General features: G+C 42.3%; 1 protein-coding gene across 1 annotated transcript; it reads left to right on the top strand.

Annotated features, from left to right (window-relative positions):
- The first annotated feature begins 12,946 nt into the window (after positions 1 to 12,946).
- On the top strand, positions 12,947 to 23,898 carry LOC119307382 (cullin-associated NEDD8-dissociated protein 1-like). Its single transcript, XM_037583456.1, has 29 exons — positions 12,947 to 13,082; positions 14,913 to 14,995; positions 15,082 to 15,251; positions 15,654 to 15,861; positions 16,312 to 16,477; positions 16,581 to 16,710; positions 16,954 to 17,068; positions 17,151 to 17,308; positions 17,390 to 17,513; positions 17,714 to 17,764; positions 17,847 to 17,929; positions 18,196 to 18,280; positions 18,358 to 18,459; positions 18,663 to 18,761; positions 18,845 to 18,955; positions 19,037 to 19,120; positions 19,192 to 19,332; positions 19,722 to 19,814; positions 19,929 to 20,050; positions 20,135 to 20,297; positions 20,378 to 20,614; positions 21,031 to 21,279; positions 21,366 to 21,551; positions 21,645 to 21,791; positions 21,890 to 22,006; positions 22,117 to 22,285; positions 23,078 to 23,155; positions 23,242 to 23,380; positions 23,552 to 23,898. Exons 2-29 carry the CDS (start codon positions 14,960 to 14,962, stop codon positions 23,646 to 23,648), a joined length of 3,660 nt encoding a protein of 1,219 aa, XP_037439353.1. The 5' UTR covers positions 12,947 to 13,082; positions 14,913 to 14,959; the 3' UTR covers positions 23,649 to 23,898.
- The last annotated feature ends 667 nt before the right edge of the window (positions 23,899 to 24,565 follow it).

Genomic DNA, 24,565 nt, shown 5'->3' with positions numbered 1-24,565 from the left:
TTTGAGAGACAAGAAGGGCTCTATGATTGCAGCATACAAACGTCTCCTCTATTGTAGCGATGCTCTGGAGTACAAGTTACATGCAATCAGGGAAGACATTGACTTGGCGATACATCGGACTCCCCTATTGGTTTTAGTCCAGTTTGACTGCTCCAATGCTTTATCAGCGATTATGGACAGATCTTTAGACAAGCTAGCTAGTCTATGGCCATTTGAATCATGAGATCAAACTCTCAATGGAATATACGCTGTTTACTCATGTTAAGATTGCTCCTGAACGTAATAGGATTTCAGATTGTTTAGCGAACTTTGGGCATAGCAGGGATAGCACTACGTGCTGGCTTAACCAAACCCCTACTTGTCGCTTCCGATTGTAATCCTATGACTATGGAATACATACCATATATTTCCTCACACACAAAACTTGATCCACACTGAACAACTTTATACCAATGAAGACGATGCAAACGTGCATGATCCATACATAGATACCTTGTTGTCAAAGGCGTCTATGTACAAAGTCGCAACAATAAACAACGATCAAGCAAACTGAAAATCGTTGGCAACCACCGCATGATCAAAGTGCGGATAGATATAATAATTTGGATTTAGCCTAGGTTTTTTCTATCGTAGAGACGGCGCTTGGGCGGATGTCATTGTTTCATCTTTGAGTTGGTCCTTCGGGCTCCAGTCGTCTTTGAGTTCACCCTTTGGGGAAGAGTTGATGGACCTCCGTCATAGATTCATGTTGTCTCCTTGTGACGACGAGGTTAGGGTTTCTGTAGCGCGCATAGAATGATGAGATTTGATGTCAGGCGGTTCGAATCGATTTAAGTGTTCAATGATGATGACTGCGACTCTACGGCGTTGGTCCTCAGGGGCACATGCACGAAGATTTCCCAACTATTATCAACAAGGTCGGACTGGCACTGCTAGGGGAGCAGCAACAACGGCACGTCAACTGCTCATTCTAGTGGCGGTAGTTGTTGTTCGATGATCCATGTCCTTATGTAAGTTTTATTGATGTTTGAGATGCTTTATACTACTGTTGCACCTTTACAATACATTTGAATCATTTCTGCAAAGAAAAGAGAACAAACTAATATGCATAGTAAAAAAACGATTAAGTAGTTCTTCATTTATTCTTTAATATTTTTCTGCGGGCAGTAATCGTTCTTTGCTTAAAATATGGTCTTGCTAATTCTATGTTTTGCATGGAATTTTGTTATGAATGTGCGAGCAAGAGGGCGCGCTAGAATAAATTCATATCTTTTTAAGAATGCTAGAATAAATTCAGCTAGTGCCTTATACTTCTAGTTTTGCAATGTTCCGTGGAGGAAGAGAAGGGTTGTAGATAGCTAATTTTTTGATAAATGACTTTTTGTTGACTCAAAATGTAGTATCAACGGATAGAAATACAATGAGAGCATGCCCGGCCTCTTGACAATTAGGATGCACACAATCAATATCAGCACACATAAAGTATCGTATCGGCAAGCGACAAAGCCATGCAAGACCTAATCGAAGGGGGAAAAGAGCAACCATGATCCACACAAGCCACAAAAATGCAGGCAGAAACCACCATCGTTGCCGTGGCCATTCCCACCACCTGGCTCAACGGCATTGTTAGTGGACGGCTCTTATTGTCAAGCGGACAGTTCGGCGGGCTCTGGCATGATTTTGAGAGACGAGAAGGGCTCTGTGATCTTCACTGCATACAAACATCTCTTCTATTTTAACGATGCTCTGGAGTCCAAGTTACATGCAATCTGGGAAGACATTGACTAGGCGATACATCAGACTTCTCTGTCGGTTTTAATCTAGTTTGACTGCTCCAATGCTTTATCGGCGATTATGGACAGTTCTTTGGACAAGCTAGTGTATGGCCATTTGAATTATGACATCAAACTCTCAATGGAACATAGGGTGTTTACTCATGTTAAGATTGCTCATGAACATAATAGGATTGCAGATTGTTTAGCTAACTTTAGGCATATCGGGGATAGCATTGTGTGCTAGCTTAACCAACCCTCTACTTGTGCTGCGATACTTGTCTCTTTCGATTGTAATCCTGTGACTATGAAATAAATACCCTAAATTTTGTCAAAAAAAAGGCATGATCCACACTGAACAACTTTAAAGTTTAAACCAATAAAGATCATACAAGCGAACCTGATCCGGACATAGCTACCTTGTTGTCCAAGGCGTGCATGTACAAAGTCGCAACAGTAAATAACGATCAAGCAAACTGAAAATCGTTGGCAACCACCGCACGATCGAAGTGCGGATAGATATAATAATTTGGATTTAATCGTCGTGCGCTTTGTTCCCTCTCCGGACCCCTCTTACTGTCACCATCTGTTGAGTGAATGTACGTACGTGGGGTTGATCCATCCATTGTCTGGAGCTTGTGCTGGTGGTACATACGCGTACATGCTAGCTACTCCAGCTAGTAGGTACTCGATTACAAGGGCATCTAGACGGTGACACTTGGCCATGTACATACTTATTGTCTGCTTTTGGTGCGGTAGGTCGATATTTATGTTGAGTACTCCCTTCCGTTGAGTACTCCCTTCCGTTCCTAAATGTAAGTCTTTGTAATTCTTTGTAAAGATTCAACTATAAACCGCATGCTATATACTCCCTCCGTTCCTAAATGGAATCTCTACAAAGACTTATATTTAAGAATGGAGGGAGTATATAGTAACGAGGCTCCGTCGACCTTTTCTTTTGTCGCGCAATGTGTGCGTACGTGCGTGCATGCGGTGGCCAAAGAGCAAGAGCGGGTGAGCCGGTCCGGCGGTGGCGCTTCACCATGGTGCATTGTGTATCGGTCCAAGGCGTTAGGAAAAAACGCTAGTAATAATCTACTACTCCCTTTGTCCCATAATGTAAGACGTTTTTTGACATTATATTACCTCAATGTCAAAAAGTCTTACATTATGGAACGGATGGAATATCTTTTCTTTTTGCGAAAATGATCCACATTTATTTTTAAAGTTCAACGAAAGTACAAAGCATCTCGAACATAATAAAAATATATTAAGATTCTAAGACCCCACAAACAACCACTACTGCCGCCTGAACAAGCTATCTAACTAGAGAAAAGTCCAGATTTCAATCTTCAACTAACCATTCGATTCGATTTACAACCCTCAACTACAAGACCATTCAAAATACACCCTCAATTTACCACAAGATTAAGAAAACAACCCTGGTCTGGGTTTGGACCAAGTCAACCAGTTTTGACCGAAGTCAATGCTAACTGAACGCTGACTGGGCATGTCAACCAGTTTTTTTCTTGGCCAACAGTCCTGGCTTCGCAACAGCTCTTGAACGTTGATGCATCTTTCCGGGAGGAGGATCACTCGGGATCTTGTGGAGCCATTATTAGAGATCACAAAGGGAGTTTCATAGCAGCTTCTACCTCGCGTATTGATCATGTTGCTGACGTAGTTTCTGCTGAAGCTGTATCACTCCGGGAAGGTGTAAAGTTAGCTATTTCAATGGGTTGCAATAATATCATTGCGAGGATGGATAACTTCATTGTAGTAAACGCTCTACAGATGAATGAAGGGCAATCAATGGTCACTGGCCCCGTTTTGGAAGTTTGCAGAGATTTACTAAGAGGGTTTGGGAAGGTTATTCTTGAGCATTGTAATAGAGAGTCAAATATGACTGCTCATGCGCTAGCTGAATATGGTCGTGCAAACGATCCGTCTATGTGGATCGAGGCACCGCCAAGTTTCATTGCCAATTCTTTGGCAGACGATGTATATGTGATTTAGTTTAATAAAGCTAGCCATGAAGGCCTTCCCGTCAAAAAAAACTAGAGGCTAAATTGGTATTTTCCTTGTAATTTTTCATCGGTTTAAAAAAACATTGAAAATTGCCCATAATGATCAACATATTAGTGTTTATTTTTTAGAATTCTTTTGAAAAATTTCTGGACTTCTTTGAATATTCTATCGATGCTGGTAAGCTATCGGTTTTATCATTGTAATGGATTTACATATATAGCTATATATACTATAGAGGCAAAATTAAACCAAGGTTACACTTGCGTGATTGCTAATTGTTGTTTTGTATACATGCATCTCAATCATTTTGCTGTGCTACAAATATTAAAAAATAATAATATGGAAGGAGTACCATTTGCATTGCAATTGACTTGACCCTGGACGTTTGGTCGATATTTAAAGTGTTTCTTCTCATTCCAATACAATCTGATTGTCGTGGAGGCAGTAAATAAGAATGAAGGGTACTCACTGGTGGTAACACCAATTTTTAATGATTAGCGCATTTTACTGCAAGAGTTCGGGAATGTTATCATTGAACATTGTATGAGAGATGCAAACCCGGTTGCTCATGAGCTAGCTAGTTTTAGGACGTGTAATTCACTGACTGTATAGTCAAATACATAGTTTACTGCAAGAGTTCGGGAATGTCATCATTGAACATTGTATGAGAGATGCAAACCTGGTTGCCCATGAGCTACCTAGTTTTAGGACGTGTAATTCACTGACTGTATGGTCAGATACACCCCCTAATTCTGTTAATAAGTTTTTAGCAGACGATGTAAGTGTGATTTGAGTTAATACAATCAGCCATGAAGGCCTTTTCATAAAATGTGTCAAGGTTGTTGACATCCCGAAAGCTCATCTCCTAATAACCTCCTCCAAGAAAGAAAGCTAGGGTTCCTGCCTCTCGTCGGCGCCGCTGCAGGTTCGCCTCGTCTCCGGTGTGTCACGCCCAATATGCAACCCTATCCAAAAGGAACTCGAAGGTCCCACCAAGGATAGACCCGCATATTGGAACGCTTTTGCAAGGTGGATATCATTACATCAACATTACATAATAGATGGGGATACATACATAAGGCATACATGTCACATGAATACAACATCACAATACATCAGAGCATCAACCGACTACGGGTGAAACACAAACAGAAACTCAAACGGCATCCACCCTGCTAGCCCAGGCTGCCGACCTGGAACCTATCCCCTGATCGAAGAAGAAGCAGAAAAAGAACTCCAATACAAGCAAACATCGCTCTCGCGTCATGATCATCGAAACTTGTACCTGCAACTGTTGTTGTAGTAATCTGTGAGCCACGAGGACTCAGCAATCCCATTACCATGGGTATCAAGACTAGCAAAGCTTAATAGGAAAGGAAGGGGTAAAGTGGTGAGGCTGCAGTAGCGACTAAGCGTATAGGGTGGCTAACATACGCAAATAAGCGCGAGAAGAGAGCAAGCAGAACGGTCGTCAACTAGTAATGATCAAGAAGTGATCATGAACTCCTACTTACGTCAAACATAACCCAGAAACCGTGTTCACTTCCCGGACTCCGCCGAGAAGAGACCATCACGGCTACACACATGGTTGATGCGTTTTAATTCGGATATGGTGTCAAGTTATCTACAACCGGACATTAACAAATTCCCATCTGCCTATAACCGCAGGCACGGCTTTCGAAAGATTATACCCTGCAGGGGTGTCCCAACTTAGCCCATGACAAGCTCTCGCGATCAACGAAGGAATAGACCTTTCTCCCAGGAAGACCCGATCAGACTCGGAATCCCGGTTTACAAGACATTTTGACAATGGTAAAACAAGACCAGCAAAGCCGCCCGATGCGCCGACAATCCCAATAGGAGCTGCACATATCTCGTTCTCAGGGCAACACCGGATAAGTCAAGCTACGAGTAAAACCAGCCCTCGAGTTGCCCCGAGGTGGCCCCGCAGGCTGCTCAGTTCGGACCAACACTTAGATAAGCACTGGCCCGGGGGGGCTAAAATAAAGATGACCCTTGGGTTGGCCGACCCAAGGGAAGGGATAGGTGGTGGTGAGGCAAATGGTAAAACCAAGGTTGGGCCTTGCTGGAGGAGTTTTATTCAAAGCGAACTGTCAAGGGGGTCCCATAAATCACCCGACCGCGTAAGGAACGCAAAATCCGGGAACATAACACCGGTATGACGGAAACTAGGGCGGCAATAGTGGAACAAAACACTAGGCAAAAGGCCGAGTCTTTCATCCTTTACCAAGTATATAGATGCATTAATAATATAAGAGATATTGTGATATCCCAACCAAAATCCTGTCCACCATGGAGCAATCTTCAACTTCACTTGCAAGTAGCAACGCTATAAGAGGGGCTGAGCAAAAGCGGTAACATAGCCAAACAACGGTTTGCATAGGAAAGGTATCAAAGGTTAGAGGCTGACATGGCAATTTGGGATGGCTTGATAAACAGATAATAGGTAGCGCAGCATAGCGATAGAACGAAACAACTACCATAGCAATGATAGTAGTGAGATCCAGGGTAGCGGTCATCTTGCCTGAAATCCCGCTAGGAAGAAGAACGAGTCCATGAAGAAGACGAACGGACATAGTCGAACGAGTCCTCACAATCGCGACATTACCGGAACTAAGAAGCAACACCGGAAAGAAGCAAACAACATGGTAAACGCAGAAGCATAAACATGGCATGATGCACAAACAAATATGATGCATGTCCGGTTTAATGAGGCATGACATAGCAAAGTGCAACAAACAACACTACAAATTAAGTGGAGCTCAATATGCAACGAGTTGCATATTGACGAAACACCACAAGCAATTATTTAGTTCTCTCTTAGTTAGGTACACAACAATATTAAATGTTGTTAAACATGGCAAGAGGTGAAACATAATTAATCTACCTATCTAGGCAAGTTTAAGTGAGGCCGGAACAACAAACAACAACTCCGGAAATCCCCCATGTGCATAAAATGAATTTGGTACTGTTCTGCCCTAAACCATATTTTAAGGTTGTTAAACAGGAAAATAAAGTGGACCATGTTAAACTAGGCATACCCATTTACATATATAATTTATTTAAATCCGAGCTACGGTTATTTAGTTATGAAATAAATCATTTTAATATGGCATTGGTGCAAAATAAACACAAACAGCATGTTAAACATTTTTAACATAGATGAAAATGGCATATTATTAATCTACACAATTTTCTGAGCATTTTACATATATGACATGATCTATTTGGATGCATGGGTATTTAGCTATGCACAATTCAAAATGATGGCATTTCCTGAAATATGCATGCACTGGAAAATAACTAAATCCACAGGCAGGAAAAAAAAACATGCATAGGCCCGAAGTGGAATCGGGCCCAAGTGTGCGTGTGTGCAAAAAGAAAAGAAAAACGGGGTGCCTGGGACTCGAACCCAGGAGCAACTGGTATGCAGAGGAATCGCTGACCACTACGCTGAACATGTGCTTGTGACAAGGAGTGCGCCTGGATCTTCTTGAGCGAGTAACAGAAGGCTGAACCTTGGCCATGGCTGCACAAAGATCAACGGAGCTGGCGTTGACGAGCTAGGAGGCGACGGCTCTCGATGGAGAGGAGCGGCGGGCCTGCGGGAATGGGGCATGGATGCGCGCGTGCAGGTGTTGGCTCAGTTGGGCGAGGGTAGGAGCTGTGGCGAGGCATGGCCACGGCTACGGCCATGGATGCCCGGTGATGCTTGCCGGCGACGGGAGCAACCAGCGGCTGCAGGTGCAGCGGATCACCGGCGGGGGTGCGGAAACTGGCGAGGGAAGCGGTGGTGGGAGGCACGTGTGTGGGTGTGTGCCCTGTGAGGGTGCAGCCATGCGTGCGGGTGTCCGGGAACGAGCAGAAGACCGTCTCGGACATGGAGAAGATGACGACCGAAGCCGCGCGGGTGGTGTTCCGCGGCTGCTGCGCGTGCAACGCTTCGGTCTTGTGTGTGCGAGCGCGAACAAAGAGGGTGGAGCAGGGAGTGGCACGACGAGGCGGCGTGAGCGAGAGAGGATCCAGAGCGGGGCGAAGCGCGAGGAACCACGGCGACTACTGCAACTACACCACAAAATTCAGAACTCGTCGGAGCACTGAGAACACGAAGATGGCAAGGACCTAGCAACGACTCTTGTGATCAAATCGCGATCAACAAGATCAGCGATGGAGTTGGGTATACCTAGTATACCTTTGACATGAGGATGCGGTCGGGGATTCAAAATAGCGACGGAGAGGAGGCGAGGAACTCCGGTGGGCTTGCTGTCCGTGAAGAAGACGAAGCAGAGGACGAAGAGGACGTCGGGGAAGGCGTCCTCGGGCTCGGATCGGCGTCAGAACAGAGTCGGGGAGGCGCTGCAGTTCTCGGGGTCGACGAAGGGGAGGCCGGCGATGCTCCTACTCCGGTTTGAGCTCTTGCTTGGGCCGGCCATGATGGCTGCAGGGAGGAGATGGGGCGTGGAGGAGCTGCCCTCCTGGGTGGCGGCGGAGAAGGAAATCGAGAGGGAGAAGGGGAAACCCTAGGGCGTGGCTGCTGGCTTAAAAGGAGGGGAGAAGACGGTGCGACCTCGGCGTCCGTGAAGCTCACGGCGCGAGCGCGAGCGCTCTGTGTCTGGAACAGAGACGGCGACGCAACGGGGCAGGTGGCCGTGAACAGAGTTGGGCCAGGATGGGCTGCGTGGGAGCACTGAGCTGGGCTGCGGCTGCTGGGTTGCTGCTGCTCCTACTGCTTCTGCCTTCTTTTATTTCTTCAAACAGAATAAAAGAGCAAAAGCACAGAGGAAAAGGAGAGGTATGAGGAAGAAATGAATATACCCCTGGAGTCCAGGAATTTTGTAGTATTTAATAAAATTGAGTTGGACTTTTTTAGAGGTAGAAAAATAATCCAAGTTTGAATTAAATTCAAACTTGAGCCATTTTTGAACCCAACCAAAACATCTTCAAATGAGCTGATAATTGGCAGAGAGGGTGTAGTCATGGTGAGCTAGCATCAGGAAAAGAATGAACATTTTCTGGACAGGGGAAATGTCACATGAAAATAAATGTGATAAAGAAGAAAGGAGAAGTTTGGATGGAATAGAAACTTGGGTGAACTTGATGAATGGTTGCTGGTATGTGTATGTTGCATGAATGAGGTGGAGATAAGAAGAAGAGGGGGTTTCACACGAGATCACACAACAAGACTTCAAGATGCAAACCAAGGCATGATGCTCATGATGCAAATGCAACAACAATGACATAGGAACAAACACATCATGAAGCATAGAACAAAGCAAGGATGGTGCAATGCAATGTAATATAAGATGAACATGATGCAAGAAGCAAAAATGACAAGGCACTCAACATGATCATGGCAACAATCATAGGGAAAAGAAATATGCAAAACAATTATGACAGTGCCACATGCAATAAACACACAGCAACAACTAAAATAAAAGGGAGGCAATTGGAGCATCGGTCTCGGGGCGTCACACGGTGGCCCTAGGGCCATGAAGGCGCGGTGGATCCTGCCAAGGGCCAGCGGGAGGGCTCCGTTTTGAGTCGTTTTTCCAGTCTTGTTAGGGTTTGTGTCCTGCTCAGGAAGGCGAGACGGCGGCGGCTCCCTGAAGATGGAATAAAGGTCTCCCCGCCTATCCCCCATTCCGGCGGTGCGTCTAGCATCGTTAGGAGGCGTATGGAGGTGTGTATCGGATCTATCTTTGGTGGATTTGCTCGGATCTCGTCATTGTTCGTCTACGTTCGTGTGTCTTCGGGGTGAATCCTTCCAACCTATGTTATTCTTCATCGGCGGCGGTTGCTGTTCTGGTGCGCTGGTCCTATGGGGCCTTAGCACGACGACTTCCCGACTGTCTACTATAACAAGTTGCGCCCGACTCCGGCGATGGAGGGGTGATGACGGAGGTGCGTCTTTGGCTCGCTTCACTGCTTGTACTCGTCGCTAGGTGGTCTATGGATCTGGATGTAATTTTTATTTCTTTTGTTCGTTGTACTGTCATGATTGAAGATGAATAGATTGAAAGTTTTTCCGCAAAAAAAAGCCTTTTCGTAAATCAAAAAAGAACTTGTGGCTTTGTCTGAGTCTTCTATGGGTGCCACGTTCCTATTCTGTTTTCCTAGTAGTTTGTGTGTGGAGGCAAATAAAATCAAGGCTACACGGGCTTGATTGATATAATCGATTTTTTTAGGCAGGCAGCTCAAATCATTTTGTTAGTTAATACCCATCTAGAACCTTGGCTAATCATTTGGGTAATGAGTTGATTTTCATGATTTTATTTGTTTAGGGTACGCAGATATGGCATCAATCACTATCTTGTCTACATCATGGGGACGAGCAAATCCCCGCCAATGAATTTTCTTTGTTATCTCTTTTTCCAGTGGGGATACACAAATAATTAAGTACACATACTTGTCCATGATGTGTATGTACAAACAATATATAGTAGCATGTACTCATGGGTCACACCCCGGGCTAGTCCTGCCCCTCTAAATGCTGGTCAACGTACTAATCATTTTCTGCACCAGTTTTTCTTAGTTGTTTGCCACCAGTTTTTGGAAGACGACTTGGTGGTCTTTTAGTACTACTGTCTCCATTATTTTTCTGGATGCAAGTTAATCAATTGTGTTAATTCTACATGTCCCTGCCACTAATTGTGAGTGTGTTTTGTTTGGTGGACAGTCTCCGGCGAGCCAATTATCGTGTGAGCTTCCAAAATGATAATAAAGTACTGCATTTTATGTGATGAGGCCAGGGAGGCACCAGAAATGCATGCCAAAGAGAAGAGCACCCGACTATATAATGGAGACACCTTTGATTTTGCAATATATTCCATTGCCTCTTTCCTTTTGTTTCATTTTGCTTGGGTGCTGATCTTCTTGGTGGTTAGGGTGTTGTTGTGCTGTGTGGGAAAGATTGGTCATGGTCTGCATGTCAAGCTCCTGCATGGGGCCTGAGGCAGACAGTCGAGCAGACAGGCTCCAGGAAAGGAGGCCATATGTATGTATGGAGCATCTACTTGGATCAAGTGGCGCTGCATGCCAGGATCGGTGCTAAACGTCTAGTATTAATTTTGTCCTGTACATGGCCCTACAAAAACCCTGCAATGTGCTATATCAGACAAAAATTGCAATATATAGTGTGATTACTTTCTTTGTCACATTATTCAATTACATTAGTTATGGACAGTACATTACCTTCCCAACACTACTATTCTTGTATATTTATGTGCCTTTTTTATATTAAATTATGGACTTTTTATCAGAAAAAAGATAACTAAATCCATAGGCGTGGAAATGAGCCTAAATAAAGATGTAAAATACAATAAAGACCCTAGTAGGGCTCAAAGGGCCGAAGACATAGCCAAACTTGTCATCGTCGTTCTACCATAGCTCTTTGCGAGTGATGAACAACACCGGAAAAAAATCTGTTGAAGTACATGCGAAGACATGTAGATGACCAGATCTTATTGAATCACTACAATAGTATATGACGGGCATTGGCAATCACGCATAAGCATATTGGTACCACCCGGATCTAGGCAGACAGGCACGCCATCATAGCCATACTATGTATATGAGTTTACTCGCAAAGACTCAAAAGAAAGTGTCCTTGAGAAGACAATATCAATGGAGCCCCAACAAAGGGCAACAACAAAACCAACCCATTCTCCATGAAGACCGGCAGAGACATAACAACCTAAGCTCACTGGCAACGCCGAAGGAGGCGTCACCAAGACGAGCTTCGATCCGGATGACTTCTATCCAAGAAAACATTGTCATCACCATGTGATGTCTCCGCTACACCAAATCTTTATACACACTTGATGAGATACAAGAATCTCCCCCCTTCGCCTCATGGTCTGGCTTGGCGATCGGAGATGAATACTATTTTGGTTTAATTAAATTATACAGTTTTTTTAGAACCTGCGCTCAATTCATTCACGGAGTGATTTGATTGGTAAGTTATGGATGCTTTTTTTGAAGGAAAGGAAGCAATGTCATCTCCAATACGGACCCTCAAACCGCCAGCAACCGTTCAGACTGAATAGTCCGGACGTATTTTGCCGTCCAACGCAGTCCCGCATTGGTCCGCCGACGCGTTCGGCTGTCCATTTTCGAACTTAATAAAGTGTATATCAATAAATACTCTTCCATATGTTTTTTATTAGTTTTAGTTGTTTATATAACACCTATTTATGCATTGTTTTATAAAGTGTATAGTAACATGTGGATTATCATCTAGTATTTTTAAAATCTACGAATGTCTTTTCAAGTCAGTGAATATTTTTAAAATTTGCAAACTTTTTTAAAATTCCATTTTTTTTAAATTTATAACTTTATTTTATAATTCATGAACATTTTGTTCAACTCGTGAACATTTTTGAAATTTGGGTAAATTTTAAAATTTGACTAATACTTTTTGAATTCACCAACATTCTTAAATTCATGAATATTTTTCTATTCATTTTTTTTGAATCTATGAGCGTTTTTTCTCTCATGAACATCTTTTAAATTCAGGAACTTCTTTTAGTTCACAAATATTTCCCAGATTCATGACTTTTCTGAAGTTTGTGAATTGTTTAAAATTCATCAACATGTTTGAATTCGGAAATATTTTCCAAATTCTTAATTTTTTTTCAAATTAGTGAATATTCTAAAATAACAAATGTTTTTAAACATTTATATATATATATATATATATATAAGTGAAAATATATAAAAACTAGAAAACCCTTATTTTCAAGTAAGAAAAAAAATACTCTTTTTGATCGGAATTAATTGACGTAGCCTTTTTTTTTGACAACTAATTAATTGACGTAGCCTTATACTACATGTGAGCGAACTGGTACATTGGGTTGTTTTTTTGAGGGGTGAGCGAATCGGTACATACATGTGTGCGGTGTGAGAGAGCGAGCACTCTCGTTCAGGCGATACATACATATCACCGCCCAGGATGCTCAGTCGAGTCCAATCGTGCTTATTGGGCCGTGTATGTCTAAACTTCCAGGCTCGGCCCACTTTATGTTTTTTTTTACGTTACACATCCACAATTGGTAGGGGGAAGTCTCGTCTCGTCTCGGGGATAATAAAAAGGAAAAGGCTTTCAGGCTTTAGCGAGGGTTTCTCCTGCTGCTGCTACAGCTTCCCATCCCCACCTCTCCGGCGAGCGCCAGCCTTTTCCGGCGAGGGTTCGCTCCGATCGGAGCTCTCAGGCGGCAGATCGGCCGCGTCCTCCGCCCGCGCTCCGGCGCCCGCGCTGAAGAGGTAGGGTTCTCCTCCCTGTCGGCTTCACGCTCCCATCTTCCGCCGCTCTCCCCACCCCTCGTTCTCTCTCGTGCGTGCGACGCTCGACGCCCTGTGGATCTCGCCGACTCGTCGCCGGCGCGCTTCAGCGTCGCTGCGAAGGTTCCGCGCCTCCTCCCCCATGCGCTCGGGGGAGCAGGGACTGCTGCTCTGCCGCCCTTCCCCTCACCCTTCTCCCATCGTCCTCCCCTCCTCCTATCCACTCCCTCCCCTGTTAGTTCCACAGCATTGCCGGCTGTGGAGGTCAAGCTCCCGTTCCCCAACATCCCACTCCCCTGTATGAGCACTGTTTTTGGTTTGATTTTCTTACTCTGAAGTTATTTTGATCTGGAAACTGCTAATAGGGTTGATCTGACGCACCTTGGACTATTTAACTGATGCCATGCCTAAGACTGATGCAAGTTATGTCTACATTTGACACCATGCTAAATCTGACGCAAATGATGTTTATATATATTATGTGATACTAAATCTGAGGCCATACCTTTCTTTATTAGTTTGTTAGAATCACCGATCAGGTGATGTTAATCTTAAATGATGCTGTTTAGCGGGCTTGGTTTGTATATGTTAATGTAATTATATAATAGGTGCATAATTGAACCGCTGCTGTTCTGTTTTCTGATGCGCTTGGCGCGGGTTTACTGGGTAACTGGGTTAAGCTTAGGTTTGGTGTTTTGCTCGGTTCGACGCTGAAGTGATCTGGGTGTCGGGGCCGATGGTATGGATCGGCATGGTTAATGCTGAACCGTGGCCTGCGCGACACATCATTGCTCTCTAATGGCTTAACTTTTATTATGGTGATTTGTCATGTATCGAGTTGGGAGAACTACCTGGTGTGAGCGATTTTGGTTTGAAATTTCATCTGTTACCATGTTAATAACGTCAGTGTTGTGTACTCATGTTTAGCACGGAGCATGTGCATACGGTGTATGCGATGTCTGTAATTGCACACGAGACTTCATGTTGTGCTAACTTTGGCTTGTTGCTGGTGTTAGAAGTATATAAATGAACAAGTGTTAATGTAGTTCTTATTTGTTCTTTTTAAGTATTAAATTGCTCGACGTGTAGATTTATGCCTTTTTTAATCTTGTTTACAAATTAGTTTAGTTAGTTGTTTAGGGCGAAAACATTAACATGATGTAGAATGCTTTCTTTTCTGTCAAGCGTGGCTCTGGAGTTGAAAACATTCTTCTCCTTAGGAAAATGAAATCAATTTTGCCATGGTTTAGGGTCTCCTACCACTTTTATCTGTTACTTGTATGCATTACACCAGCTGAACATCAAACCGTATTTATGAAAGCTGGACCGCCCGTGTACCCTCTCATGCTCCATGGCCACTACTTTAGTGTCTTACTGTTCAACCATAACAATGGTTTAATATGTTCTTATTGACTTAACGTATATATATTTTTAAACAGAGTCACATGCAGCCAAACTACAAATCTCATTTGTTTTAAATCCCCTCTTTGCCTATTTTGCAAACATTTTGACTTCTATCCACAGTAGTGGGAATAAGTAATTAATATTTTTCATTAATAACACAACATACACGTAGCGCATGTGGTAGGTACATAGGTGTGAAGCGAGTTGTCAGGTGTTCGATCTCCACATTAGATTGTTTAAATATTTTTCTGCTTGTTTTTTCTCCATCTAGTGTACTTGTCCTACTCCCACCAGAATGCATCCACCACCGATTCTGTTTGGTTTGGTACAGTTTTAAAATTTATGCACTTAGCAACACAGATGCTGTTAGGCTGTTGAACATTTCTCATTGCTTAATTTGCTTTTTAGACTACCGAATATCTTCGTGAAGAGGACTTGAACACAGATTTGGTGCAATGGCGAATATGAACATAACCGGCATCTTGGAGAAGGTATCTATTACACCAATTTACATTTCTTGATAAGGAATCCTCAGTTTTTGCTCGGTAACATTTTCTTTCCTTGTATGTGCTTTCAGATGACAGGGAAAGATAAAGACTACAGATATATGGCCACATCAGATCTGCTTAGTGAGTTGAATAAAGAGAGTTTCAAAGCAGACCAAGACCTTGAATCAAAGTTGACTAATATTATTCTTCAACAACTGGAAGATGCTTCAGGAGATGTTTCTGGTTTAGCTGTGAAATGGTACCTTTCCTTTAAAATACTTTCTTATTTAATCCATTGTTTGTGTTCTTGATATCTTACCATGCTTGCATGGTGTGGGATTGGGGAAGTAAGGATTTTGCATGTTAAGATCTTGTTACTGTTGATTATCCCCCCCGTCCTGCTAGAATTTGGGAACATTCTGATAATGCTAGTCACTATGTTGTTGTACCTGTCAGATGATTTTAGCCTGCTATTTATCTTTTAAGATGGCATCATACCTCCTTTTGTCTTCAAGATTGCTTATTCATTTTTAAAGTTTGTTCTGTTTTCTTATGCATCAATTATTGGATCTGCGGGTTTACTTTTAAATGTTTTTTTGATTACCGATTGTTTCCCCTACATCCGTTCACTACATTTACTCTTAATTTTTTTATTGATTAGCTTGGCTCCACTTGTTAAGAAGGTAAGCGAGGATAGAGTAGTGGAGATGACCGACAAGCTTTGTGATAAATTACTCAATGGAAAGGAGCAGCATCGTGATATTGCAAGTATAGCTCTGAAGACAATCATTGTGGAAGTTACTACGGCATCACTTTCTGAAAAGATTTTAGTTTCTCTTGCCCCGCAGCTAATCAATGGTGTCACCAGTGTAAGTTTTTTAGTCTGTTTCATGTCTGCCAGGATTTCCCTTGGTTATCTGTAGGCCCCTTAAGTTTGAACATATTCAGATGTTCCACAGAAATGGACAAATGGTAATGCAATATTATGTTAAGTATTAGCTGGAAAATCAGCAATAAATTACGTACACAGTTTGCAGAATTTATCTGTGAATGTTTAATATACCCTTTAATTAGGGTTGTTTGGTAGCATTTGGTTTACATTCATTTCTTCTTTCCATTATATGTTGCCTGTTGTTCTATTATCTGGAAGTATAATTGTACGACAGACTTGCCATATGTTTATGAAAATGAAACTTGTAAATACATTTCTAGGTTTCAAGGATTTGTAACATAAAAATGTTTTTACTTGTTTCATGGCTCATCAGTTTGTTTTTAAATTAAATGCAATTGTCTTGATACATTTCTTCTTTTGTTGACAGGGAAAGAGTGCTGAAATTAAATGTGAATGCCTTGATATATTAGGTGATGTGCTTCATAGATTCGGCAACGTGATCACAAAAGATCATGCGTTTATGCTCACTGCACTTTTAACCCAGCTGAGCTCCACTCAAGCAAGTGTCAGAAAAAAGTCAGTTTCGTGCATAGGTACGCCTGAATGCATTTTGCAATTATTTTGATTGTTAATGCTTGCAAATGATTGAACAATCTTAGTTATTTACAGTGACTAATGTGTCGCTTTATGTTGCAGCATCGCTTGCTCCATGTTTGTCGGATGATCTATTAGCCAACGCGACGTCGGAGGTTGTCCTATTGCTGAAAAATAAAAGGGCAAAATCTGAAATAACCCGAACAAATATCCAGATGATTGGTGCTCTCAGGTATATGCTTTGACCTTCCAACTGCCGCAAAATTTTGTTCGTAACAGCTTGTAGGAACTATCTAAATTCAAAACTGGCTAGTTCAAACATTGATAACATATCTAGAAAAAAAATTCTGGCTGGACAATATAATACCGAGGGATAAATTATTTTTGGATGGAGGGAAGTACAAGAGATTTGGTAGGTTAAATTCATTTGATCACTGCAAACTCACAGTTTAATATACTTTATTTTGACCTACAGTCGGTCAGTTGGATACCGGTTTGGACCACACCTTGCCGAAGCTGTTCCTTTGCTCATTAGCTATTGTACAAGTGCATCAGAAAATGATGAAGAGCTCCGTGAATACAGCTTGCAGGTGAAAATTTATGTTAAGTTCATACCTTCGATTACTCTTACCATTGCTTCTCTGTGGCTATAAATTACCTCCCATCTTGTAGGCCCTTGAGAGCTTTATGCTCAGATGTCCAAGAGATATTTCCCCATATTGTGATGGTATTTTGAATCTTGCTTTGGAATATGTAAGCTATGATCCTAATTACACTGATAGCATGGAGGAGGATACTGACGATGAGGTACAGGATGAGGAAGATGATGAGTATGTTACTTATATTCTTATAATACTGAAATCATGTTTCCTATTAAGCTAATTGGAACATCTTTTGACATTTTCTCCCAGTGAGAGTGCGAATGAATACACAGATGACGAGGATGCAAGCTGGAAGGTTCGCCGGGCATCAGCGAAGTGCCTGTCTGCAATTATAGTATCTCGTCCTCAAATGTTGTCTAAGATGTATCAGGAGGTATGCTGATGGCAGCAAGTAAAACCACCATACTGTTCTTTAACAATCTCGTTCTTCTTGACAGCATGATCCCATTTTGTCCATAATTGCTACTGTTGTGTTTGAGCTGATTCCAACCATTTATTACCTGTTTTGAAATTAATTACTCAATGAAGTGCCTGGCTCTATGGAACCTGGTGTAATTTATTCGGTTGTTGCAGGCTTGTCCAAAGTTAATTGACCGCTTTAGGGAAAGAGAGGAGAATGTAAAGGTAACCACATGGCATTGCATTGCTAAATTAGATTTGAATTGTCATTGTATATCAATCATACGAAGCTTCTCCTTGATCCTAGATGGACATCTTCAACACATTTATTGAGTTGTTACGCCAAACTGGCAATGTGACAAAAGGACAAGGTGACATTGATGAGTCTAGGTAAACAAAATATCCATTTTATTACCTTTTTACCCATTTTTACCAGATTCTTGTAGAATTTATGGCAAGTACTAGATGATGCAGTTGTTTCTCTCATTGGATTAATAGCCTAACTGGGCCTATGTTGGTTAAAACATGGCATGGCTCTTATTTGGATACAATAATCGTTATCTGGTTGACTTGTTATGCTTAGTGGGAAAGTGTTTGTTTATTGTGATTGCAAGTTCTGTGCACTGAGCCTGTATTGTCATTCGTTTACTTTGCAGCCCTAGATGGTTGCTGAAGCAAGAAGTACCCAAAATTGTCAAGTCTATCAATAGGCAGTTGCGTGAAAAATCAATCAAGACAAAGGTTTGTTCTTCAACTGTCTTGCAAAGCATCTGTATGACTCACCATCATGATTTAATATGTTTTGTTGGCATTTTCAGGTTGGAGCATTCTCAGTTTTGAAGGAGCTTGTTGTTGTATTACCAGATTGCCTTGCTGATCATTTTGGGTCACTTGTTCCTGGGATTGAGAAGGCTTTGAATGTTAGTGGGTTTCATTTTCCGTGTAGCTTCTTGTGTACTCCCTCCGTCCGGAAATACTTGTCATCAAAATGGATAAAAGGGGGTGTATCTAGACGTATTTTAGTTCGAGATACATCTCTTGTTATCCATTTTGATGACGAGTATTTTCGGATGGAGGGAGTAGGACTTATGTTTGTTTTTAACTTGTTGTCTATTTCGTATAGGACAAATCTTCTACCTCCAACCTGAAGATTGAAGCCCTTGCATTTGCTAGAATTGTTATGGCTTCACATTCACCCTCCGTGTTTCATCCGTACATCCAGGTATTATAGCTACTATCTTTGATTTTAACGACTCGAGACACTTGTTCTGTTACTCATTACTGAACGCAAAGTAAAATTTCCAGGCACTTTCTGGTCCAATATTATCTGCTATTGGAGATAGATATTACAAAGTCACAGCTGAGGCTTTACGGGTGTGCGGGGAGCTCGTCCGAGTCCTCCGTCCAAACTTTGAGGTCAGCCTTATACTCCATGCGCTGATGTTATAAGCACCCGGTTATGGTGGTATTTTAAATTCTCATTCTGCTTTTACACAGGCACGTTCCATAGATTTCAGGCCATATGTTAGTCCAATCTATAAAGCTATATTGGGCCGCTTGGCGAATCAAGATCAAGATCAGGTTTAGATCACTCTCGACGTACCTCTCTCTCTCTCTCTCTCTCTCTCTCTCATGTGATTCTATTTTGCCAGGAAGTTAAAGAGTGTGCCATATCTTGCATGAGCCTTGTGATCGCTACTTTTGGTGATGGTCTTCAGAGGGAATTACCGTCGTGCCTTCCCATACTTGTTGATAGGATGGGCAATGAAATAACACGACTTACAGCTGTCAAGGTAAGCTACCAACCACACCTTCAGAACCAAAACTAATAGCGACATGATGGTAAATGTTGAGTTGAATTTTCAGTGTTCTAGTCAATTGTAGAAAAACAGACGTAAATGTTTTGATCAGTGCATCTTGCTGAGTTGCTTGGGATAGGGATGCTTTTGTGGTGGGTTCATTGATTTAAAGATAGCTTTAGTACAATACCATAGTATACCAATCTATTTTTGTAGGTCTTGTCTACAGTTGTAGTTGTATACCCTGTCATTTGCTTAATGCCCACTGGTGGTGTTTTCAGACAGTTTTGTTTATTCTCTGTTTTCCTGTACTAGTTGATTGTACACAGATTCACTCCTTTTCTTGGTTCTGTTGCATTTTCAAAATGTTCATTCCTTTATAGGCATTTGCGGTGATTGCGAATTCACCTCTTCGGATTGATCTTTCATGTGTCCTGGACCATGTTGTTTCTGAGCTCACAGCTTTCCTTCGAAAGGTAAAGATGCATTATACACATTGTTTGTTTTGATTTTGTAACTTGAAAAAACATGTATGTTAAACAGGGCTTCAAGATTGAAGACTAACTTCTTTTGCTGCCCCCTTCCAACAGGCCAACAGAGCCCTCAGGCAGGCAACATTGGGGACCCTAAATTCTTTGGTTGTCACATATGGTGGTCAAATTGGCTCGTCCTCTTATGAAACGATAATAACTGAACTTTCTACTCTCATAAGGTTTTATCCTTGCTTAGCTTTCTTCAACAAATCTCCATTTTCTGCCCACCAGGAAGACTGATGTTGGATTATCTATTGTGGCAGTGACATTGATTTGCATATGGCTGCTCTTGCATTGGAGCTGTGCTGCACAATAATGGTTGACAGAAGATCCATTAAAAATGTTGGTTTAGCTGTGAGACATAAGGTTTTGCCCCAGGCCCTTATTTTGATCAGGAGTGCTCTGTTGCAAGGACAAGCACTACAGGTATATATTTTCATATCTAAATATAAAGACCTGATTTCTTCTTATTTTCCTACTGACAGATGACATTGTTTCTATTGCAGGCGCTACAGAAGTTTTTTGCTTCACTGGTCCAGTCTGCAAATACAAGCTTTGAAACTTTGTTGGACTCCCTTATTTCAACTGCCAAGCCATCACAGTCAGGCAGTCTTTCCAAGCAGGCACTATCCTCCATTGCACAGTGTGTTGCTGTGCTATGCTTAGCAGCTGGTGATCAGAAATGTGCATCAACTGTTGAGATGCTTAAAGGCATTCTAAATGATGACAGTTCAACTAATTCTGTAAGGCTTTTCCTGACCATGCATGTCTTCTGTTCACCATATTTGCGCATTTATATCATGTCATACTTGTGATCTTTGACATTACATGCCTTTATTCATTTACGTTAACTTAAAAAAAATCATTCATGGGCATCGTCCATCTTGTAGCATTGTGAAATTGGGATACTACATGTTTCTGTTTTTTTCATAATAGTTTACGTGTGTGCTGCTCTTTGTGCCCTAGTCAAATGACCTTAAAACTTGGAGCTGTAATTAGGCTAATTGTGATGTCATGATGGTAGGGTTAGTGCTTTGTCATATAGTCATCTGCAAATCAATATTATTTGCTATTGGTTAATTGCATACTTATGTTTGACTCGAAGATATATTATGCCCTTCTCTTGGTCATTTTTAATTGCTTCTAATGTGTTTTCCAGGCTAAACAACACATGGCCTTGTTATGTTTGGGAGAAATTGGAAGAAGGAAGGACCTCAGCAATCATGTTCAAATTGAGAACATTGTCATTGAGTCATTCCAGTCACCTTTTGAGGAGATAAAGTCTGCAGCATCGTATGCTCTTGGAAACATTGCTGTTGGCAATCTATCCAAGTATTTGCCATTTATCTTGGATCAGATTGACAATCAACAGAAGAAACAGTATCTTTTGCTTCATTCACTGAAAGAGGTAGGTTTTTAATGAACTTATTTTGTAAAAAGTACCTCCCATAAGGCTGCTGTTTAATTTGTGCTCGTATGCAATATATCTATCAGGTAATCGCACGGCAGTCTGTTGATCATACTGGCCAGAGTGAGCTCCAGGACTCGAACATTGTGAAGATATTGGCGTTGCTCTTTAATCACTGCGAAAGTGAGGAGGAAGGAGTTCGGAATGTGGTGGCTGAGTGTTTAGGCAAAATTGCACTGATTGAACCTAACAAATTAATCCCTGCTCTGAAGGTGTGGAGTGTGGACAATCAGCAAAGTTATACCCCCATGTTTCATTTACTTTATGATATGAGATCTAATGTGACATTTCATATAATTTTGTAGGAACGTACATGTAGCCCAGCAGCAAACACAAGGGCTACAGTTGCCATTGCTATAAAATATTCAATCGTTGAACGGCCTGGAAAGATAGATGCAATCATGTACTCCGAGATTTCTACTTTCCTTATGCTAATTAAAGATAGTGACAGGGTAATTTTACTTGAAATAGTATTTACACATCCTTAAAACTAATGTTTGCAAATAATTATGTGGAGATGACAATTCCATTTGTTACTTGCACTTTGCAGCATGTGAGACGTGCAGCCGTCCTGGCATTGAGTACAGCTGCCCACAACAAGCCAAATTTGATCAAAGGTCTTCTTCCTGAATTACTGCCTCTTTTGTATGACCAGACTGTTGTGAAGGTATCATTTCCTTTTTTCTTTTGCTTATTTCTTATCAGTACTTATGGTCTGGCCTCTGGCTGCGTTACATATAATTTACAACTAGGAAGTAACGGTTTCCTTCTTTGCAGCAAGAATTGATCAGGACAGTTGATCTAGGGCCTTTCAAGCATGTCGTTGATGATGGGCTTGAACTTAGGAAAGCTGCCTTTGAATGTGTGGACACATTGCTGGATAATTGTCTTGATCAATTGAATCCGTCGTCCTTCATCGTTCCTTTCCTCTTATCTGGCTTAGGTGGTAAGTACAGTTTAAGACATTATATATTTCATCATGGTATTTTTAGTGTGTTTGGTTGGTGCCTGGATTAGGCCTGCCAAGAAATAGGTAGACCTTAATATTTTTCCTCTCGCTTGGTTTGGTGCCACTTTTTTTTGGCTACAAGGGGCTGTTTGGTTTTTGCCAGAGCCCTACCCCTGCCAAATGAGGGCACGCCAAATAATTGGTGGGCGGTTTCGCCGCGGAGCCTCGCCAACAATTTGGCTTAGATGTAGACTAGAAGCGTTAAGGTGGGCTGGGCGCACCAAAACATTGGTGCTCATCCAAACGGCCTCACAAGCCTGGTGAACGACCAATATTTTGGACGGGCAGCCGAGGGAAGCAATCCAAACAGCCCTCAGTGCCTCACCCATTCCTCTCAAAGATTCTTGCCAAATAATTGGCCAGGTTTCCTTGGTAAAAAAATGGCAAGCCAATTTTTGCCCATGTTTGACAGGGCTGCATGGGGCGTCAGCCAAACATAATCTTCGTCTCAATTTCAGTGTAGCTATATAGGCCTGGACTGTATAGAACTGGCAATATTGAACGTACCTTTATCACTTCGACAAGATACTTTATATCTATAGCATGGCTTTCAGTTTTTCTTCAGGATAAATGGTCCACATTATCTGTTATTATCATATTATGTGTTTCTCTTTTTGTTTCTTTCTGAATCCTAAGATGGTATATCACCTATATTATCATAATCTTGTTGAATGTGTATTTTGTGTAGAACATGCTAATCAGTTGTTCGTATCATACCGCTTATTGCAGATCATTATGACGTAAAAATGCCCTGCCACCTGATTCTCTCAAAGCTAGCAGACAAGTGTCCTTCTGCTGTTCTTGCAGGTTTGCTGTAATCAAGGATCTTCAAAGTGATGTTTCATATGTTGTGACTGCCTTTTCTAACATTTACTATTATGATCCTGTTTCAGTTTTGGACTCATTAGTTGAACCTCTTGAGAAAACAATCGTCCACAGACCCAAGGGTGATGCAGTGAAGCAGGAGATTGATCGCAACGAAGACATGATCCGCAGTGCTCTTCGAGCAATCGCTGCTCTAAGCCGCATCAGGTAAGACTTGAACTCTGCCATCCTTTTTGTTACTTGTTCATAGTTACCAAAACAAGACAGCACTATAGCAAATCCACTGGTGGCCATAGCCTCCTTTTATGCTCGTCAAAATAACATCGCTTTAGTATTCATGACCTAACCAGTTTGTTTGGTCTCGGCTTTGATCTGCAGTGGCAGCGACTACAGCATGAAGTTCAAGAATCTGATGAACAAGATAACGGCCACCCCTTCCCTTGCCGAGAAGTACAACTCGGTGCGCAGCGAATGAGAGCTGCAATTTTTTTTGTATATGTTACCTAGGAAATAGGTGAGTCAAGTGCCAGTTCCGAGGCGATGATCCAACCAAACCTCCCATTACCGTGCCCTTTTTTGGCTGAAAGGTTGCGCTGCGAACAAAGGGGTGTTGAATACCCTGCGTTGTTTTTCCTGTACAAAATCTGGTGGTGAACCATTAGACACGGTTGTGGTTGTGTACTCCAGTCCATGGTAATGCGAAACAATGAGCCTTGGTCGGAGCATTGTGATTCTGTGTGCGCTGGATGTGTTCGGAGAGTACTTTGGTAAGCAGCTTTGAGACTAGGGTTCGGCCCGTGGAACGTAGTCATGATTCACCGTCACGACGATCCGTTCACGTACCCGACGAACCCACGGCTCAGCGGTGCGTCGGCAGTTTGGCACTCAGCTATACAGGGTGTACACCGTTTGATGTCAGGACGATGACACTCAGCATGCAGAATGGGCAGTGCAGCATATTATATTGGCTGCGGCTGTTGCTACCCTACGGAGGCAAGGGCCGGCAACGAGGTGTCACCGAGTTAGGATCCTGTGCAATTTTTTTTTAAAAAAGAGCAAAGCTTGAAGCAGTTTAGCTAGATGTAAGTTGCCTTATTTTTAAATTTGTGTCGGTCAATGTGTGAGAGAAGGAAACAGGCGACAAGGCCTCATCCAGGAATGAGTCGTAGACGCTGGCGTGTCAGCGGACGTTTTAGGGTTTGCGCCAAGGGAGGTGGGGTGTGTGTGTGCAGGTTTGCTGGAGATGCACAGGGGTGGGGTTAGCACATCGTGGATGGCAGTGAGGGAAGGGTGGGGGCGGTAAGGCTGCTGCGGGAGCACCGCGGGCGACGGAGGCAGTCAGTTCGGCTTGGGCTGGCTTCGACGGTGGACAAAGGAAGAAGAGAAACATGA

This window comes from Triticum dicoccoides, chromosome 5B (assembly GCF_002162155.2).
Source record: "Triticum dicoccoides isolate Atlit2015 ecotype Zavitan chromosome 5B, WEW_v2.0, whole genome shotgun sequence".
NCBI lineage: Eukaryota > Viridiplantae > Streptophyta > Magnoliopsida > Poales > Poaceae > Triticum > Triticum dicoccoides.
This window is presented reverse-complemented; position numbering and strand designations above follow the sequence as displayed.